This window comes from Melampsora larici-populina (assembly GCF_000204055.1).
Source record: "Melampsora larici-populina 98AG31 unplaced genomic scaffold MELLAscaffold_61, whole genome shotgun sequence".
NCBI classification, from domain to species: Eukaryota; Fungi; Basidiomycota; class Pucciniomycetes; order Pucciniales; family Melampsoraceae; genus Melampsora; species Melampsora laricis-populina.
Window position 1 is genome coordinate 301,875 of NW_006768825.1, and position 19,243 is coordinate 321,117.

Here is a 19,243-nt window from a genome sequence, read left to right on the forward strand (position 1 = left end):
AAAAGTGCTCGGGGTGGATTTTCGCCGGTCCCCGCTCCCGAGCGAGCGGGGCTCATGCTGATTCAGTACATACCTGATTGCGGCCTTCTTACTATCGATTTCACTCTCAGCTCTTTCCGGCGCTGCAGCTGATTAAAAAGTTGAGTGCAGCATCTACGCATCAGGAATGTCTACGGATCAGGTCCCTAATCACTCATTTACGCATTGTCCCTTTTAGCATTGGGCTGGCTATTTCATGAATCGGTGCATGACATCCTATGTCCATTTTCACTGGGACCAGCCTCTATATACGACGAATGCGGCTGAGATGGCCCACTGCGTAAAGCTTTTGAATTTCCATCATCTCCTGTTCTTTCTTCGTCCAACTCGGGCGCACTCGCTACATCTTTTTTATCTTATCTCCTCGACGTCAGTCTCGCTCGCTCGTTCCGATCTTGAAGCGCAGACTCAAAGACCCGTTTAGCCTTTGAATCACTTGCATATCACCAAACTTGATTATTCTACATAGCATTCCCTGTGAAGACATTTTTACTGTCCTCATTTCCTTACTCCTCGAGGTAAGTTTTGCTTTCTATCTTCCATCGCCTGACCTTCATTTCAGACTCTCACCGCCTTGCCTTTTACGTCCTTCAGACGTCACGGCCACTACCTATCTCTATCCATCTTTGGATCGAAATAGCATCATAGTGCTCTGAACACCGTCTTTTGCAAACTTCGAACGCATTACCAGTAAGTCATGCACTTCTTTACCGGGATAATGCTACCTTTCAGAGAACTGATCTCCCTGCTACTTCACCATAGGCAATGCCGAGACCTCTTTCGCACTCTCGTCGTCAGCGAGCACAAGCTTCACAACCTCGACCCCCTCACTGGCGCCCTCGTGTATCGTCCCCATTAACGAGCGAGATTATCTTTGGCGACAAGGAAGAGAAGAGTGATGCCACATACATTTCTATTGATGCTCCGGGTCGTCTCGCGGAGGAAGAGGGCTTTAGTCGACCCCGAGTTAGCCATATCATCTTCAGTCTCTTTATCGACTGCCTATTATCGTTTGGTCTGTGCCGAATCGCACTGGACAACTTGATCAATCTGCGTGACACTGTGGCGTCAATTCCACCGGCCTATCGAGCCGACGGCAAAGTGATGTTCTGCCTACCAATCCATAATGCCGACCCGCGCTTTGTGGCCTTGGCCGATTATCCGATTTTACCACCTGGCAAGCTGTCGGACTTCGTGGACCTTCCACCCAATTGCAGCTTCCTACCGAACCCCCTGGTTGCTATTGGTCAATCGACGTCGATGAAAACCTTTATCCCTCTTCTTATCATTTGCTTTATCACGCTCAAGCTTGCATTCGGTCTTCTCGTTCTTCGAACATCACCCAACCCAAGAGCTCCACTGAATTACCTCAAGAAAACCGCGGCGATTCATCTTATTGTTACCTACCTCAGTGTCGTCTATGTGAACGTCAACTTCACATCCTTATTGAATCGCTACCCTACACTGGAGAGACTTTTGACGAGGTCATCAGAGTTCATGTATTTCATTCTTGGATTCCTCTTTTGTCTCTTCTTACTGTCATTGGTAGTTGTACCACTTCTTTGGGTCTTCAGCAGCAACATCGAGGAACGCGGTCATTCTGAGATATACCTCCCTACTCAATCTACTCAGATGTCATCGAACAGTGGTCCTAGCTCAGCTGATGTTCGAAAGCCATTCTCAAGGGTCAATGAAAAGTGTTTGAGTGCGATTCAAAACCAAAAGAAGAAAAGTTTTTCTTCTAGACTCTAGACTTTCATTTTATAGAGCTAGATTTATCCCGTACACCCACTCCGTCATCCATAAGTATCTTTTTTACTCTTAGCTCCTTTGGCGTGTCATTTATGTATTTCACTACCTTTGTATCTTTTTGGTCTTTTCTTCTCTTCGGTACTACACGGTCACATCTTTATTGCTGTTTTCGGGTTTGCGCTTGTTGCATATTGTTTCCACTATCGTTATCATTATCATCACTATTTATCAGTAGTTTTTTTTTACCTCTGAGTTTTCTTTGTTTGTTCTTGTAACGCTGTAAGCTCTTGATTAATCGAAGCGCTTGTTGTTTTGTGTTATTGAAAAGCGGACGTTAGACAAGATATCAATACATTTTTTGTTAGAGTTTGTCTATCGTAGGTAATGATGATTATGAAGTCCATACCTTTGATCTCCAAGTCTGCAACATATAGTGCGAAATAATCATAGTATCTTACGCTCCCGCTGCTACGCAAGCACGCCAACTGACTCGGACGAGCATGATCAAAGTCCGCCTGGTCACTCCTTGCAGATCAGAGCTGACCCACTTTCCCACAGGGTTCTGTGGTCAACTCTGTGGCCTGAACGCTCTACCAAACCTTCTCTTTGGCAGAACCGTCTCTACCGATAAAAATATAGGGTTTTCCATCGGGACGCGTCTCCCTTACCAGCTCCATCTACGTTAGCATATGCCTCGATATGGGGTGGAATGGGGTGGAATAAGTTCTCTATAAGTTGCTTCAGTAAATTGGCAAGTAAATCTTACGAATGGACTAGATGCAGTTCTCCGTGAAGCGGATCTTCTTCGATTTGGCTGATTGTATGCGTCTACCGCATAGAAAGGAGAGAGAGAGAATGGGTTTATCGGGTTGTGGCTCGATTCACATATAAGTTTGAAATTCATCTCATTCTGACTTCATTCAATCATGATTTGACTGATTCTTGTTGACCATTCTCTCAATCGTCAGTCCTCCTCATCAAGTCACCATATTATCAACCTTTTAACTTGACCTATATAGAAAACATTCAATATCCCTTACTTTTTATAATTCACTACCTGAGTCTCTTAAGCCCGTATACAATTTGTCAACATGGTCACAGGCCGCAGAAAGAAAGCGCCAGCTAAAGATCCAGATCAACCAATTTCCGTAGATGACCTATGCAAAATACTGGAAAACCTCATCGAGTTTCAAACCCCAACTCATCCTCAAGCTTCTGGTAAATTGAATCGCAAACGTAAAAAACCAGGCGATCTCAATACTCCTCACAAGAGCTTTACGTCTTTTAATTCACAAGAGACCAAAGCTTTCAAAGACTTCTTTTCTTTGTTGCTTTCGGTTAAGGATCATGATGTACGTTCTTTCATTTCTTCAAAAACCATATAATTTGGCTCTCGTCCCATTCAAGTAAAATACCCATTCTTCACTGACCTATCCCGATGTATGCGTGTGTACTTCACGCCGACGAATAGTTGGAACGAGGTTTTGGAAGTGATGAGCTAGTCGCCAATTCGGAAAAGTACTGCTCTTTTTTCCGTCAAGGAATCTTGCCTCTCTAGTAAGTCATCGCCTTAACAATTGGGTGACTGAAGGTCAGCTGCATCCCGGAGGGTTCTGATATTTTGTCTCCAGCGCAATTCCATGTTCTCACATCATTAAAGCAAAGGAAGATAGCAATCCAATCCATACCTCACCTCTACTTGGTTTGGTGACTTACATCTACGAAGTGGAGCTGGAGGCTTGTTGGGCACGCGAGCTCAGTGCAAAGAGCACGCGCTTCTTCAATGACAAAGTTGAACTGGGCCGTCTATGGGAAGATCTCTTGACTGCATTTGGCGATGGTATTCGGGTCAGTCGTTATTGGGCCTGTCTGTCTATTGATGGTATTCTGAACGGCACGCTAATCACATCAATCATCGCATCTAGACTCATGTCATTGACACGGACTCCAGTCCTGAATTGACTGTTTTCAAAGATATTCTGGGACCTGTTCAATTCCCTTTTGTTGCGTCCGTCATGCGTATTCATAAGTCGAAGAATTCCCCGAAGATCAGTGCCAAAGTACCAAGAGCGGTGAGTTGCCTGGAAATATCCAACTCTTCACACTTTTCCTCGTAGCTGCACAAGAGTGGAAGCTGATTGATTGTCACATGTGCATAAGCAGCTCTTGGAGTCAGTCGAGGCATTGTGCGGCGCAAGCCCCGAAAACAAGGAGCTCATCAAGTCGCCCTCGGTCATTGGCCCGTTGGTAGAGTTTCTATATCTTACCTCTCCCGTTTTCCCCTGGGGACATCACACTTCAGAAGTTCAGACACGTATTCATCAGATTTTGGTCTCGCTCTTTGTTCTTCTTCTTAGGGGTTTACTTTCTGATGTCATCTGCGATCACTCCGGTCAGTGAAAGACCGCATCTGTTGTCCGTTCATTCGATCTCTCCGACTGACTGTCATCAATCTGGAATGGTGTAGATTTTATGTATGCGAACGTTGCGCTGCAGCTGGCCTTCACGGTTGCTCCTCTACTCAGGCCAGTGAAAGTACCTGGAAAAAAGTCTCCTACACCTGCTGAAGCACGAAAAGCACGCACAAACTGGTTCAAACAAATCTTCCCAATCTCCAAATTCGGTCAAGAACTCGCTGACGAGGTCGTCGTCAAATTAGTGGAGATGGTCAGCAGGCAATTTTGGATCGGAGTAGGAGCCATCCATAACCGGCTTGTCAGAGATGATGACGACAAGTGAGGCCTCAGGATAATTCATATCGTGATTCTCTGTTAATTTGACGTTTTACGTTGTATGAAAGAGCGCGTTCAATCCCAATCATCAGCGGCAATCTGAACGACACGAAACTTGAGTGGGACGAAGACTCAATACCCGTGACCCGCAGCAATGTCCAATTCAACAAATCCACGTTGACCTGGTGTAGTGTTGACTTATTGGTCCGTCCCAATGTTTCCTGTTGTAGATTGCCAAACGCTTATTTTGATAGCAAAATATGTTCACAGGACCCAGGCTCGAAAACTCGAGGAATAGAGATGAACGCTGAAGTCGAATATGAAGAAATTGCCAGGTCAGAATTGAAGATGGGCAAATCCTCAAAAAATGGTACGTAAGATCTGAACAGTTATATTTGTGGTACATCACGGCCATATAATTGAAAACTTCATCACCTCAACTCCGCTTACAGGGGAGGAATCCCATATGAAGCTCGTTCTATATTTGAAAACGCCGCCAATCATTGAAGGAATTCCGATAAAGCGAACCAGCAGTAGCTTTCTATCTTTGATCATTAGCTCGCGCTACGATTTCATACTGCCTCGTCTACTAAAGAACAGGCATATAGTCAGTCCTTCGAATTCATTCATATCACTCGAGTTCTATGCTGATGATGGTTTTGGGGTACTTTTGTAAACAAATGCAGAATTTCAGTCTAATACCCATCACTCCATTTGAAGCTATTGGCGCTGAGAAAGAGAGCCAGCGCAAGATACATGCGGAATCGCGACATCATGCGGATCGAACACTTTCTAAAGTCTCTATGAACAAAGAACACCTGCTAGCGGTGAATGTTGGTCATATGAGTCGTGAGGAAGGCATAAAAGCTTATCCTGACAACTCTCAAGCGAGAGCTGCCAAAGTGGAAAGAGAAGCACAGAGCGATATATCTCGCGACGACATGGGATTCTCCGTTAACAGCATAAAACCACTTCCAAATAAGACTCTTGGCCATCGATCCGCAGCTCAGGGAAACTTTAAAAGCTTGGATCTTAAAAACGATAAAAGCACAAAGAACTTCCGGCCCGCTGAAAGCCATGTTCCTAGGACTCGACCCAAGGAACGAGTGATCTCAATTCCAGCAAAGTCGAAGAATGCGCCGCCTCCACATACGAAAGTGGTCGAGATATCTTCCTCTTCGTCATCTTCCTTGACATCTTTTCCTCCGTTGGAATCTATCAACAGAGCGAAGGGCGACGAGGATAGCTGTTTAGCGGGTAACTTCGAAAATCCCGAAGCAGATCACTCGAGGTCCCGGAGCAGCAAGGAGAGTTTTCCGTCCATCCCCACTTCGAAGTCCAGGGATCCATTGAAAACCAAGAACCCTACGCTACCCTCCAAACCCGATAAACTTCCTAGGTATGTGAAATCTGACGATGAGAAAATCTCAGTGCAAGAAATGGAGCGTCTCCCGAAGCCAAAGAACGAAGATGAACCTTTGATAAAAAAGAACGTCCAACATCTAGACAAGCAAGCTGGTAAACTCCAGCCACTCGAAACCCCAAATGACGATCGCACGGATCTATCTCATAATTATGCTGCTCAAAAACCTCAACTGCGATCAACCCATCAGAGTTCACCATCTGGAGGTGACACAGATAAAGAAAATGTTCCATTCGAAAAACCTCTCAAGCTAAACCATCTCAAGCGACCTTATCACCGAAAAATGATAATTGATAGTGCGACTGACGAACCAACTAGTGGTCACGGTAAGAGTATTCCGAAAACTTCCGACGTCGCAAGCTATTGCGGCTCTGAGAAAACAGACGAACTCGAGGACATCCAACCGATCTACAAGCGACCTAAAGTTATAGCTAATCTCAAGGAGACGCGTGTGAAACAATCAGTTTTCAAGAAGCCTGCGCTTCATTCGTCAGAGTTCGGACAAGAAGCGGTCGATTTAGATGATTCTGGCCTACAGAAGCGAGCACCCGAGAAATCCAGACCAGAGGCGGATCGGAAACGTCAATCACGGGCAAAGCAAATTAGTAATAGAGCCCCCGTTGTGACGGTTCTATCAAAATCTACTGATCTTCCGCGCTCGGAACCAGCCAAAAAATTCACAAATCGCTTGGCCAGACCTCATTCACCACGAACAAAAAGAATTGCATCAGAAAAAGAAGACACCCACAAATCTGAATCCAAATTCGAAGACTCTCACTACGATGGAGATCCAACTTCAGCATTGGGAGAATCCGCAGCCACCCTATTGAAGTCACCGAATGAGATTCTGACTTCTAACCGCCCCAAAGTGAAGGGAATCTCTCTCTCCGACCGGAACCTGTCGACCGATGACATGAAGGGCATACTTTCCGATTTCCTTGATCATGAAGCTAAACCAATAGAAATGAATCGTAAAAGAAAATCCGAAGTCTTCCATTCAGAAGCTAAACGAAAGATTCTCAGGTTTGAACATGGACACAATTCTACGAAAAAACTCTTGATGCCGAAAGAGAGACCTGGCATGATTGACTCTCTGGCTTCTCGGCGAATCGACGAGAAAGAAACACAATCAAAGCACTTGGAATCGCATTCTACGGGACCGCATTCTGCTGCGAAGAAACGCCTTCGCGAAGTTTCCGTTCCTGCTTCGATAGTACTTGAATCCCCGTCCGGACTGACCTTTTATGCTGATAATGAAGGCCTCCGTGAAACTTCCATTCCTTCTTCGATCGTACTTGAATCACCGCCCGAGGTGAGCTTGAAGCAAATCATTGATCACTATCAGGGTAATCCACAAGAATTGCGAGATTCCGAGCAGATCTCCGATCAAGGAGCGTATGCGATTGAGTCACAAAGAATGTACGACAACATGGAAAGCCCCCGAAGAAGCCGTTTCCCTTCACCTAAACCCCGTTTAGAACATTTGCTTGAGGATGCTATTGATGATCATTCTGATTCAGTTGATGAATTCGACGATGTAGAAGAGAAGAACATTCATGGTCAAGGTCAAAAGAACAGCGACAAACAGGCTGATAGAACCTTACGTTTTCGACTCCCTTCCCAAAATTCAGCTGTCAATAAAGCGATGGTAACTTCAGTGAGCAAAAGACACGATGATAAATACTTCATTGGGGGATCAGAATTGGGAGTCGGGTACAAAAGGAAGGGTAAACAAGAAAGCGCATTGGAGTCATCAACTGAATGGCCCAAAGAAAGTTTCGACGTCGGTGTCGTCGAAAGACTAACAAGACTCGAGAAGTCAGGCAAGCGATTGAATGTTGATAAAATACTCAAAGGTTTGAATATGGATGATGACTTTTCGGAAGAGCCAGGTCCATCTCGCCAGACCAAACCTAGTTTGAAGAATGAGATTGGACAAGTACGTCACTACCAAATATCACATCTTTCCACTTTCGCATTTTCAAATTATCTTTTTTCTTACTAAAAGTGAGCATTGTCTCATATTCTTCTCGCAGAAAACTGTCCAAGCACGTGCGCCTGGCTTCGTCCACAAATCCTTGGGATCAGAAGCTTCTCCATCGGTGAGAGCTCCAAAATCGAAACCAACATCAACTATATGGCCAGAATCTTCCCGCGCTCAACGTACGGTAGCTGAGCCTATCAGGAAGGAAAGGACTGAGCGTTTCGTAGACGCGCCGCGAGAAATCGTTAAGCTGGCCCCTCCATCGCCTCGAGCTCAAACTAAGTACACAAACGAGCATGAACAGAAGATCTCAGAATGCATGGACCAGCTCACAAAGGTATGCTCAAGATCTGAGCGACCCTCGTTTTATCTCAAGATTCTGCCCGCTAATTTATTGTCCGTCTGCTTCAGATCATCATTGATAATTTGGGGCGGAAGAAAAATGAGACAAAAAGCGCCGCGGTTGATACACATATGATTCTTGTCAGACATGCTGAACGTGTGATGAACACTTGCGTTAAACAAAGGTGAGTTCAAATTTGACTCTCCTTTCTTTCCTCCGAAAAATGCGTTGATAGTTTTTTGCAATATCCTCTGCTGCGGATTGATCGTTTGCTCGACTATACATTTTATCTTCAAAAAAAAAATAGTGAGCAGATTGTGAACTCAATTCAAGATCAAAGTCGACAAACAGAAGAAAGACTAGTACCTTTTTTGGAGTCGGTTTTTGAGATGTGTGAGAATTTGGATGAAGAAGCAGCATGGATAGTCAAGTATTACCCTGAACATCGAAAGAAAGAGAAAGATCGCATGAAGTTGATGGATGAGATATTCGAGAAATGGATTCCATGAACAATTAATCTTTTATTCATCTGACTTGAGTAAACTAAATTTTATGATATGACCATCATCAATTGAAATGTATATTTGGTTGAACATTTCGTGGCTCAGTTATAAATAATGTAGGAATCTTTACCAACCATGTTTGCTGGGATCCGTCAGGTTCAGAAAAATCTCGCAATATTGCTACAGGGTTTCCCTCCACAAAGAACCATGAGTAACTGCAGCTTTAAACAGACTGTAAGATTATGGACCGAGTGTGAACAAATCAAGATAATATCTTGCTCCATTCTGCTGATATGAATCAAGGATCACTCAACTTAGCAAAGTGAAATCACTTCGCAAATAGTTCATCCTTACTCACTATGAACCTTTCCCAGAGACTCTGCAAGCAATTTTCATTCCAACAGCAATCATGGCGCAATTCATGGCGGAAGATGAGTGTACATGCTCATGCACATGTTAACAAGTGGACTTTAGATATGTCTTTCAAATTCTTCAACTCTGTCAGATCATGCATTGATCAGATGCGACAAAGTCAAAGTAAGCAGGTTTTGCTCAATCACCGGGTTTTTTAGCATGCCTTGAAGTTGAACTTAAGGTGTACCGACCGACTTGTTGATCTTCGGTTTATCGAAACCGGTCGCAATCAAGCCCGATTACGCTCTGTGATCTCCTTACCGGATGGAATTTCGTAGCCACACTTGAAATATCGGCAACTGATTATTCACAGCAGTCAAATGCCGGTAGGGTCGCCATATTCAATATCTGGCTTCCGAACCAATGGCACTAACAAAAATAACCCTTCAAATATAGGGTCAAGCCTTGAAAATGTAATTTTTGATGTAGGTTCGCAACAAGATGGGTTTATCATAATTTAAGACACCCGAACTAAACTAGGTTGGAGGATACCAAATTTTGGAAAAGCCATACTATTGAAAATGTTCATCAAAAGCTTAGTGATGACTTCTTTCAGCAGCAGCTTAGCAGAGACTTTCGTGCATAGACGGTGGCACCGGCACCCACACAGCAGCTCAAAGGTGAATTCCGACGTCATTAAATTGCCTTTGCGGATGACAATGTCGCGTGGGAGATCCCCGGCGGGGCTTCATTCAGATTCCGGCGATGGCTCGTTGCCGAGCGCGGATGCTAAAGACCAAGAATAATTTTTCATGAGGACTTGTAATTTCTAATACTTGGCATTTACAAATGCAATTATTGAAGATATTCACTGCAACAATACCAGATAAAGATCATTATATTTTATACCCAAACGAAAAGGTTGACTATAAATTGTCAAAAACCTCATACGAAGAGTTTAGCGGCTTTTTTCAGCGATAACATTGGTGGAGAATTTAATTCCGTATGCTGGGTCCAACCGGAAACACGGAAGCACCTCGTTCAAAGTCGTCAAAGGACAATTTTGATGACATTAATTGACAACCAACAATACCAATGACGCGTGGGAAATTCCATACTGGTTATGGCTCAAGTTTCAGGATATCATATGTTGACAGTTGGCAACTTTGAACTTCGAGAAAGGGCCCCATGATGTCCCCCGATGGGTTCCCTGAGGCCCAGACTGGGAAGCTGAGTCGGTGTTGAGCTGTGCTGAGAGATACGCAAATCATCGGCCAGTCCCTCCCAGTCGGTTGAGCTAGTCGCACATCTGAACGCTGCTCATCAATTTCCTTTAATCTATTTTCAAGTGCCTTCGTCTACTCAATTCGTTCCTATATCAGACCGGCTTGGTTCAACTTTCATTTCATTCAACGCATTGCTCCTTTTCCAAAAAAACAAGCAGGTCTTTATCCTTGGCTTATAATCCACTGTCCACACATCTAGTAGGTGCCTTATTAAAATTATCATCCCTGTCCTTAGTTGACAAACGCCTGATCTTTCAAATCAAACATTTCAAATCAAACAGAAACGGTACTTTGTTCATTTCCTCATTTATCGCACGGCACATATATTTGCGCAAGCTACCGTCAATCGCACTCCACTCTTTAGTTATCGTATTTTTTCATTGCAATCACTATCTTTATTTGGCTCTTTTGCCTCTTGCTAAATCATTTCACCAGCTCGACCATCTTTCATCGTCAACTATCTCCAATATGCTCGCACAACTTGCGCGAAGCTCGTGGTTATTGTTTGCCATCTCTACCGTCACCATCATCATGGCCCACGGTTCCGCTGTTGCAGAGAAGATGAATGTTTCAAATTCTAACTCTCTAGTGCACAATTACTCCGTCCGCAATGTCCAAACCGACCACTCCCGACTCGTCAAGCATTCCAAAAAGAAAAAACATCATCACCAATCACACCACCACAAAGCGACCATCAAGAAAGCTAAAGTGGAGGCCAACGTGGCCCCCACTCTCTCTGTGAAGAATAGAAGTAAAAAACTCGTCAACCTCAACTACACCCCTGTAGGCAAAGCTGTCGTCTCGGCCGCGTCGGATGGCTACGTGTCAGCTTCCGGTTCGAAAACTACTTTATCCATGGCATCTTTGACCAGCGCTTGTGGACCTCCTAAGGCTATCAGTTCAATCACTCAGAGTGCTGGCCCTAACGGAAGTCAAGATTTCCTCAACTGCGGTATCAATGGCGGTGGTTGGGAACCTGCGCCTGTCAAAATGGGTATGATCAAGACTGTTACTCTCGAATCCGAACCTGCAAAGAGTACTTTCGCTCCTTGCCAAAAGTTCAACTCTATCTTTGAGAAATACGGCCAAAAGTACAATAGTTAGTATCCTCGTCTACATCTTCTACGTCTACATTTTTCATCTGACTCCTTTATTTTTGTCACCTTCTCAGTCCCGCCCATCTTTTTGGCCGCGTTTGCCATGCAAGAATCGTCTTGTGACCCAAGTTGTAAAGGTGATAACGGTGGTGCTTGGGGTTTGATGCAAATCACCTCGGATAAATGCGGTGGTGCTCCAGGAGGAGATTGCGTACGTTGTTGTAATCATGTCCACACACCACCTCCCTATCTGACAGTCGATATCTTCTTCATTTCAGTCGAACCCGGATTACAATATTGCCATGGGTGCTAAGACATTTGCAGATGGTCTTTCCGCTTCCGGTGGGAATGTGTAAGCCGCCAGCTTGGTGTTTACAAGAAATATACGTCTGACTAATCACGTCTCTCGCGTTCACAGCCTACTTGCGCTCGGAGCTTATAACGGTATGTCGCATGCTCTTAACATTGATGAACAACAACTGATGATTGGACAAATTCGTAGGTTGGAGTAAGGGTCTAACCCATGGCCAAGCCGTCGCAGCCAAACAAACTGGTTGTTGCGTTTGTCAACAGAACCTTGTTAGTCTTAATTCTTTACAAACTTCACCTCAACTATCACTAATCTCCCTTCTCATCTTTCAGGATTACCTTCAACAATTCCTTAACGGATGGGTCCTTGGTGTCGATCCTTACCAGAAAAATCTAGGTATGGTCCACAACTTGGACTCTTGCGCTGATCAATCCTAGTTCTGGTCTTTATCGACCAAATCATTGGATTCTTCATATCCTCGAAGAAAAGTTTGGCCTTGTATACAAGTGCTGTATATCGATTTTCCATTTGTTTAGCATCTTTAGTACTGTTTCTCATTGGGCTTGTACCCACTTGTATAGAGTCTTGATGGACCATTGAGAATCCTTTGTGTCATTTCAATCCCGTTCATTTTCAATTTCGTTCATCATGTTGAGCACAGATCGCATCTTTGTGAAACCTTGGACATTGTGCAACTTCTTTCCACGAATGAAATTGCTTTCTAGACATCGCGAAAAATATCCTTGTGAGACGCAACTCCGAATACATGAGACGCAACCCCGAATCCACAGTCTACGAGTTAGTGTTCATAGAAATCACAACTCACTAGATACTGCAGGCTTTCAGTGAGCTTGATAGGATCAACACTCCTACCTCTTGGATTCAATGCAACTCTTACACTGACTTCAAGTAATTCTAGAAAATATAGTTGAGCGCTATTATCACATTTTTTTGCTTATACAATACATTAGAAATTTCTGGAAATCATACAGCGATACTTGAGAAAGTGGGTGCTCAAGAACTTTGATGAGTCAATCTAATAAATTATTTCATTGGGCCATTGAGCTTATAATCAAGTTCCTGATTATCAAGTGTAACAATCAGTATGGAATCTCGAAAAAATGTATGCTCCCAGAAATACTTGTATGATAAGAATGAAACAAATTAGACGAACCAAGATTTCATCTGCTGTCAATGGATGAGTGACATGGAATTGTACTCCAAATATTTCATAAGCTTCAGTCAATTCAGGATCGAGTTCGTTTTCAGTATATTGATATTTGGTGAAGACAATATGTTTTAAATTGAGAAGTTTGTGCCGATCCTTCGGTAGAGTATATCCTAAAGCCGTCAATAAATAAGCCTGATTTGCATCATTCAACTCTGTAACTATTGTTCTAATATTTTTTGTCATTGGTTCTCCTAACCAATAGAGGGTTGGGATCGGATGATGATCACATTGGGTCCTGATGACTCTTAAATTTGAAAAGTTAAACTTGATGAGAATCAAAGGAATCTGATCAACAAATGACGTCGTAAAGAGACCTTCCAATGTATCTTTGATAGGTTCAAAAACTTGTAATAAACCTTCAGGATCTCGATCAAAATCATGAAGTTCAATCATTTTCAAAGAGTTTTTTGAAATTTGAGTGATTTGAGCAAGTGCTTCTACACTATTCTTATCAAACTCAAAGCAAAAGTAACGTAAACTTGTTAAAGCCGGAGGTTTTAGATCCGAAGTTTTCAGCCATGCATCATGATTGAGTGTTAAATACTCCAGTTTAGGTATCTCTGAGAGTAAAATCGCTATTGACTTCCAACGGTTAACTCCATTCTCGGATCCAGTCACCATAGATGAGAGCTCTAATGACTTTAAGTCTCGGATATTTTTGATAGCTTTGATCAAGTTTGAAGAAGCCCCCATAGAGTTATTAAATCTGATGTGCAAAGTCTTCAGGTTCATACCAAGTAATTCGATCAGTCTTGAGCATTGATTCATTGAAACTGCAGTTGATACTTCTTGACACGAAGATAAAACAAATGCTACATGTCAATACTTCAAAAGCTCACCCAAGAAAGTCAAGTTAAAGAGCTCTCAATACCTGTTTGTGACATCGTATAACCCGCTTGATCTCCATCTTCATCTACTTTTCCTAATTCTTCTTCTAATGAATAATAAACTTGCGAAAAGGAAAGTCTTTCAACAGGGCAAGAAAAACAAGGCTTGAATAAATCATCATTCCAGTTATCGATGATCGATCTCGCATATCTTGAAGTCTTTATGGTGATCGATTTAAAATAAAATTGTACAACAGCTTTTGACCAATTCTTTCCAAGTAATCTCAGTTTGATCAATTCCGTGTAAGATGAATTTTTAAGATAACGCTCTGAAGCAGTTGCATCATTCGATTCAGGTTCTTTTTCCAATTCATCAACAAAGTCTCGTAAGATTTGATTGATGATTTCTATTGGTAATATATTCTTGATTTCATTCATTGTATGTTTGAAAGCCCTTCGAAATGAGATCTGGAGTTGATGATCGAGATTATATCCAGCAATGGCATGGGTGTGCTTCACTGTCCTTCAGCAGATTTGATGTTTCAGTCTCTCATGGCATCAAATGGCCAAAAAGTTGAAACCCACAAATCAATTGTTCAAACTTTCCTCGACCATATCAGGGCCCGGTACTATCTATAGGGCTCGGACTACTCGGACTTCCTCTTGGTGCTTCGGACCGAATTTCAACTCAGTTGTCTGGAGCGTTCGATCCGACAGAGATCAAGGACACATCAGCCAATCGAATATCGAATTCTGAAGGATGTCTTTCTCTCTGCTAGAGGATGTTCGGGGTACTCATCAGGTTAGTGTGGCTTCTCTCCTTTCTACTGGTTCAAATTCTGACGTTTCTATGAGCTCACCTTCACAGGACTTGGACCGACTTATGAGTCACCTCACCTCACTTCTCCTTCCTGGCACACCAAAGGTGCATCGCGACCAACTTGTTCAAGCCCATCGAGCTTCTTACCTCTCTGAACTTATCACCGAACGCGCGAATTCGTTGGTTGAAGTTTATGCCGATCCTGATGGTGAACATTCAACAGAGATCGAACGACTCTCGACGGCTGGAGGCGAGTTGACCGAATTCTATGCTAGACTTGGCCGACTGAACGAATATCATAACAAATACCCAAATAGAATGGTGGAAGAGCCGGAGATCGATTGGGGTGCATTGGGAGGGGTGGATATAGAGGGTCGTGATTGTGGGTAGTCCTCACTTTGTGTATAGCTTGAGTATTCGACGTAATCTTAAATATCTTCCTGCTATGATAGTCGTTGACCGGATGTTCACTGGCGAAGAAATGCTTGGGAGGTACCTCGATCTACATATACACCATGACGCGTACAACAACCTCACCCCCTCTGCCAACAAGCGACTCGCTTACATCGCATACATTGACTCATTTGACAAATTCGACATCCTACCTCGCTCCACAAAGTCTAAAAACGAATATGATATGTGCGTGAGGGTTTAGCTAAAGAGCAGGTTTAACCTGACCATACTCATTCAACCTTCCTCTTAGATCGTCCAAACACAGGCGGGACAAAGTGTTGAAGGCTCTGAGATCGAAAAATTCTTAATCTGATTTGTTATTCTTTTTGTCACATTCTTGCGTGGTTATCTAGATACCTGCGGGAGCTGAGAGAATATTTAGTCTCATTCCATAAACGAATTCGACCTATGCAAGATCTAGATGCCGATTTAGTGGCTGTTAGTACAGAGTTCGAGACCAAGTGGGCTGCTGGGGAAATTCAAGGTTGGGAGGATCCTACTACAACCACAGCCGGAACTTCTGCAGAAGCTTCCGCAATTTGGTGTGCTGCCTGTAGTAAACACTACTCCAAAGAGACTGTCTATAATGCCCATCTTCAGTCCAAGAAACACATCCGCGCAGCCGAGCGTCTTACCAGCTCGACTTCTTTCACGAACATTACCGCAACTACTTCCAGCACAAACGGGAACATCAATGAGATCCGACGGGCCAAAGATCATGCACTGGCTTTACTAGAGCAAGAAATCGCCATGTTAGGAACCAAACTGACTAGCATTCGTGTGGATACAAAGGCTAATGTTGAGCGACGGGCTGCGCTTACGGACAAAGAACGACAACAAGAGATTGAGGAACAAGCTGCGCGTGAAGCTGCAGAGCGTGGAGAGGCAGAGAGGGCGGCTAGAGAGGGTGAACAGGGCGCACAAGGTCTGGAAGAGGACGACGATGAGGCACGTATCTACAACCCTTTGAAGCTTCCGTTAGGCTGGGATGGAAAACCGATCCCATATTGGCTGTATAAGCTGCATGGGTTGGGGGTTGAATACAAGTGCGAAATTTGTAGTGACTTTATCTACATGGGCAGGTATGTCTCGTGTGCTTTGGTTTTTTATCTTCTGCACCCTGATGATGTTTGTCTCTTCCAGGAAAAACTTTGAGCGACACTTTCAAGAGTCGAGGCACGCGTTCGGAATGCGTGCGCTCGGTTTACCGAATACTAAACATTTCCACGAGATCACTCGGATTGAGGATGCATTTGCATGTTCGTAGTTTCTTCTATATTTCTAGCTTAGGGGTGCTCTGTTGACCATTCTTTACTGAGTTGATTGATAGTGGCTGAGAAGCTCAAGTCGGAGGGGCGGGCTGAAATCTTTAGAGATGAGACAATGGAAGAGCTAGAGGATGACGACGGAAATGTGTACAATCGCAAGGTTAGCAATGAAATTATCACGTTTACAATCATCTACTTCTCATACTGACATTGGTATTGCTTGGTGCTTGTATAGACATATGAGGATTTGAAGCGACAAGGATTGCTTTAACCCCTCAAGAAACTTTGTTAAAAAAATTGTCAAACTGGCGAATAGTTCTCTTCTTGCTCTTGATGATGTCTTAGTAGAATGGTTCCCTTGTTTATCAGAAAGGAAAATAACAGAACAGAGATGTAATAGAACTTTATTTTGTAGGCTACAAGAATCCAAAGAATGCAAAAGGTGTTATCTCTGAAGGAACTAGATTTTTCTATGATCTATACAGGACTTTTATAGGTTTCCAAAACCGTACTTGTGTTTTGGCCTGTTATCCTTTCAGTTTGCCTCATAAGACATCAGAGTGAGGTTTTTGCATTAGTCACAGAGCTGGTTTACAGTTACAATGTGTGAATATGACCGATTTTTGATGGAGAATAATTCAATTTTCTTGAAGACTTACTGTTATGCTGCTCTAGTGGTTTCTTGACCCAAAGATGAAGAGAGAAAGGATTTGTCTTGAAACTACACCAACTTCAACAAAGGAATTAAACTGAAACATTCTATTGCTAGAGAAAAAAAGTCAAATCATAAGGTCTCAAGGTTACAACGAGACCAGATTTCCCAACAAAGAGAAGTAGGCAGAGTTTGTCAGATCCTTAAACATAGGTCAAACACGCAACATGGCATGATGAATCATGGTCATGTGGAAAAATTATCGCACCAAAGTCTCCCTCAACCACTTGCGGCTGTGATTAACAACCATCAGTTTTAAACTTCCATATCTACTTTGCTTCACTGATGACATTTTTAGGACTTTTGTGAGTCATCTGAACTCCTGGCAAGATCCACATACCATGTCTCTTACCGACGGACGCTGAAGGCCCACCTTTGATGGACATTCCCATGAAGTTAACCAAGTTTTGCTATCGGTTTAAATATCGTGTCTTATACTCGTGGATGGTCAGATAAAGGAAAATTTGTCCTCACTCAAGGGTTCAAAATACCTGTTGTCTTTTTTGAGTCATGTGTGAGATCAAATAGTCATGATTTACTAAGAAATCTTCTCTAGATTTCAAAATACGAGCCTAAGGAACTGAAAACATAAAAACAAATCGATATAATTATTAATTGGAGAGTCAAGAAAAGAAATCCCGTTTCTATCTCCAGGATTCGAAGCTACTGATGTTTGTGACTTGAACAAGTCCGTGAGGGGAAAGAATGAATGAATAGACAAATAGATAAAATATTTGGGAATATGATAGGTGAGCTAAACAAATCAGAAAGCCAGTTACACTTTTCCAAGGCTGTGGATATAGATCAGCTATGTAAGGAGTCATCAAGAATCTCAGACAATTCATATCTAAGCTAAATCCCTTCCTCATCGCTATTTTTCGATTCATCAGTCAAAAATACTGGCGAAGACATAGTCTGTTGATCTTGTTGGGTAGCCTTGAACGTCATCCTTTCCAACATCGTACTGTCATACGCCCAGCGCCAATTTCAGCAGACGACCATTATGAACTACAAAATCAAGTAAGGTGCTCACGCTAGGACCAAGCTTGCGAATACTATCCAACCATTCACAATAACAGCCATCACGGCCCTATAGCTGTGATAGTAAAGGCTCATACCACTTCCCGCGATTAACCTCTTCACCATCAACTGAGGCAGAGCCGATGTGACGGAAGCATGCCACGTCAACCCAATCACGGTTCCAACTACCAGGACAGGTAAATATGCGAAAGTCACAATCGCAAAGTATCGAAAATTCTCCGTCGGGCAGCGATGGGCCAGGCGAAAGACACTACCAAAAATCTAAAATAAAGAAGATTCAAATACATGCGTTAGAATTGCAAGAATGGTGAGATTGTAGTACTACAGGAAGAAACTATGCAAGATACTCGTTCAGAATCATGCGTGCACTGTATGAAATGATCATGAGTCTTGATTTCAGCTATGTTAGATGGGGAAGAACATGGATCTTTTTGTCTGATTCAAAACTTCAGACTGATTTCATACCTTGCAGGCAGTATCATTCTAACAAAGGCTCCAGCATCGTTCCTACCCGCGATGTGAAGATAATGCACTTAACTGATGGGAGGATTGCAAGAATTGACACGACAATAATCGCGATTCCGGTATCAAGGATAGGGTCTGCATGAAGTATTCCGTGGGGTAGTTGGGTAGCAACTCGAGTCTTGAGTCGATTGAGAAGTTGAAATGCGGCAATAGTCAATGCAATTTCGGTCACCGCCAATGATCCGGTCAGGAAAGCGCACGCGACGAGGAAGTGCCTAAGAAATTTTGATTCAAGATTAATTCTGATGATGAAGTTCATCAATCAAGTAATATGTGGAAAAGTTACTGACTGGCAGTTCTTACTGAGCATTTATGAGTATAAGCGTCACCTGAGACGATACCGGGATAAAAGATGGATATGAAGCGTGAGACGATAGTTTATTCGCAAGAATGTCAATCATGAGTTCAAATGATTAGATGGTCAAAGGATTATATATGTTAATTTATGGTTCATCTATTCAAAGCGTAGATATGGATGTAGCGACGTAAATCATTCAAGACTTATGCATTGAGAGTGTCTTGCTCATACCAATGTGGTTCGAT

The 19,243-nt window shown here is 43.0% G+C and overlaps 5 protein-coding genes across 5 annotated transcripts; 4 read left to right on the forward strand and 1 right to left on the reverse strand.

The window, feature by feature from the left end:
- Positions 1-375: 375 nt before the first annotated feature.
- MELLADRAFT_73245 (uncharacterized protein) lies at positions 376-2,208 on the forward strand (the record flags this gene model as incomplete). Its single annotated transcript, XM_007416473.1, has 3 exons — positions 376-557; positions 634-729; positions 802-2,208. The coding sequence occupies one exon, from the start codon at positions 805-807 to the stop codon at positions 1,789-1,791; it is 987 nt and encodes a 328-aa protein (XP_007416535.1).
- Positions 2,209-2,882: 674 nt separating this feature from the next.
- On the forward strand, positions 2,883-8,782 carry MELLADRAFT_68025 (uncharacterized protein; the record flags this gene model as incomplete). Its single annotated transcript, XM_007416474.1, has 12 exons — positions 2,883-3,143; positions 3,263-3,348; positions 3,423-3,639; positions 3,717-3,863; positions 3,955-4,183; positions 4,259-4,526; positions 4,592-4,893; positions 4,976-5,187; positions 5,210-7,885; positions 7,983-8,267; positions 8,342-8,457; positions 8,581-8,782. 12 exons carry the CDS (start codon positions 2,883-2,885, stop codon positions 8,780-8,782), a joined length of 5,001 nt encoding a protein of 1,666 aa, XP_007416536.1.
- A 1,655-nt stretch (positions 8,783-10,437) lies between these two features.
- On the forward strand, positions 10,438-12,556 carry MELLADRAFT_73246 (family 23 glycoside hydrolase; the record flags this gene model as incomplete). Its single annotated transcript, XM_007416475.1, has 7 exons — positions 10,438-10,614; positions 10,698-11,515; positions 11,588-11,724; positions 11,792-11,865; positions 11,932-11,957; positions 12,016-12,092; positions 12,156-12,556. 6 exons carry the CDS (start codon positions 10,885-10,887, stop codon positions 12,258-12,260), a joined length of 1,050 nt encoding a protein of 349 aa, XP_007416537.1.
- Positions 12,557-14,603: 2,047 nt separating this feature from the next.
- Positions 14,604-16,693, forward strand: MELLADRAFT_50494 (uncharacterized protein; the record flags this gene model as incomplete). The annotated part of the gene is made up of 7 exons (XM_007416476.1): positions 14,604-14,683; positions 14,750-15,083; positions 15,154-15,340; positions 15,508-16,236; positions 16,298-16,413; positions 16,485-16,582; positions 16,658-16,693. 7 exons carry the CDS (start codon positions 14,642-14,644, stop codon positions 16,691-16,693), a joined length of 1,542 nt encoding a protein of 513 aa, XP_007416538.1.
- A 946-nt stretch (positions 16,694-17,639) lies between these two features.
- MELLADRAFT_118125 (uncharacterized protein) lies at positions 17,640-19,115 on the reverse strand (the record flags this gene model as incomplete). The annotated part of the gene is made up of 4 exons (XM_007416532.1): positions 17,640-18,098; positions 18,168-18,436; positions 18,714-18,915; positions 18,991-19,115. 4 exons carry the CDS (start codon positions 19,008-19,010, stop codon positions 17,987-17,989), a joined length of 603 nt encoding a protein of 200 aa, XP_007416594.1.
- Between the last annotated feature and the right edge of the window lie 128 nt (positions 19,116-19,243).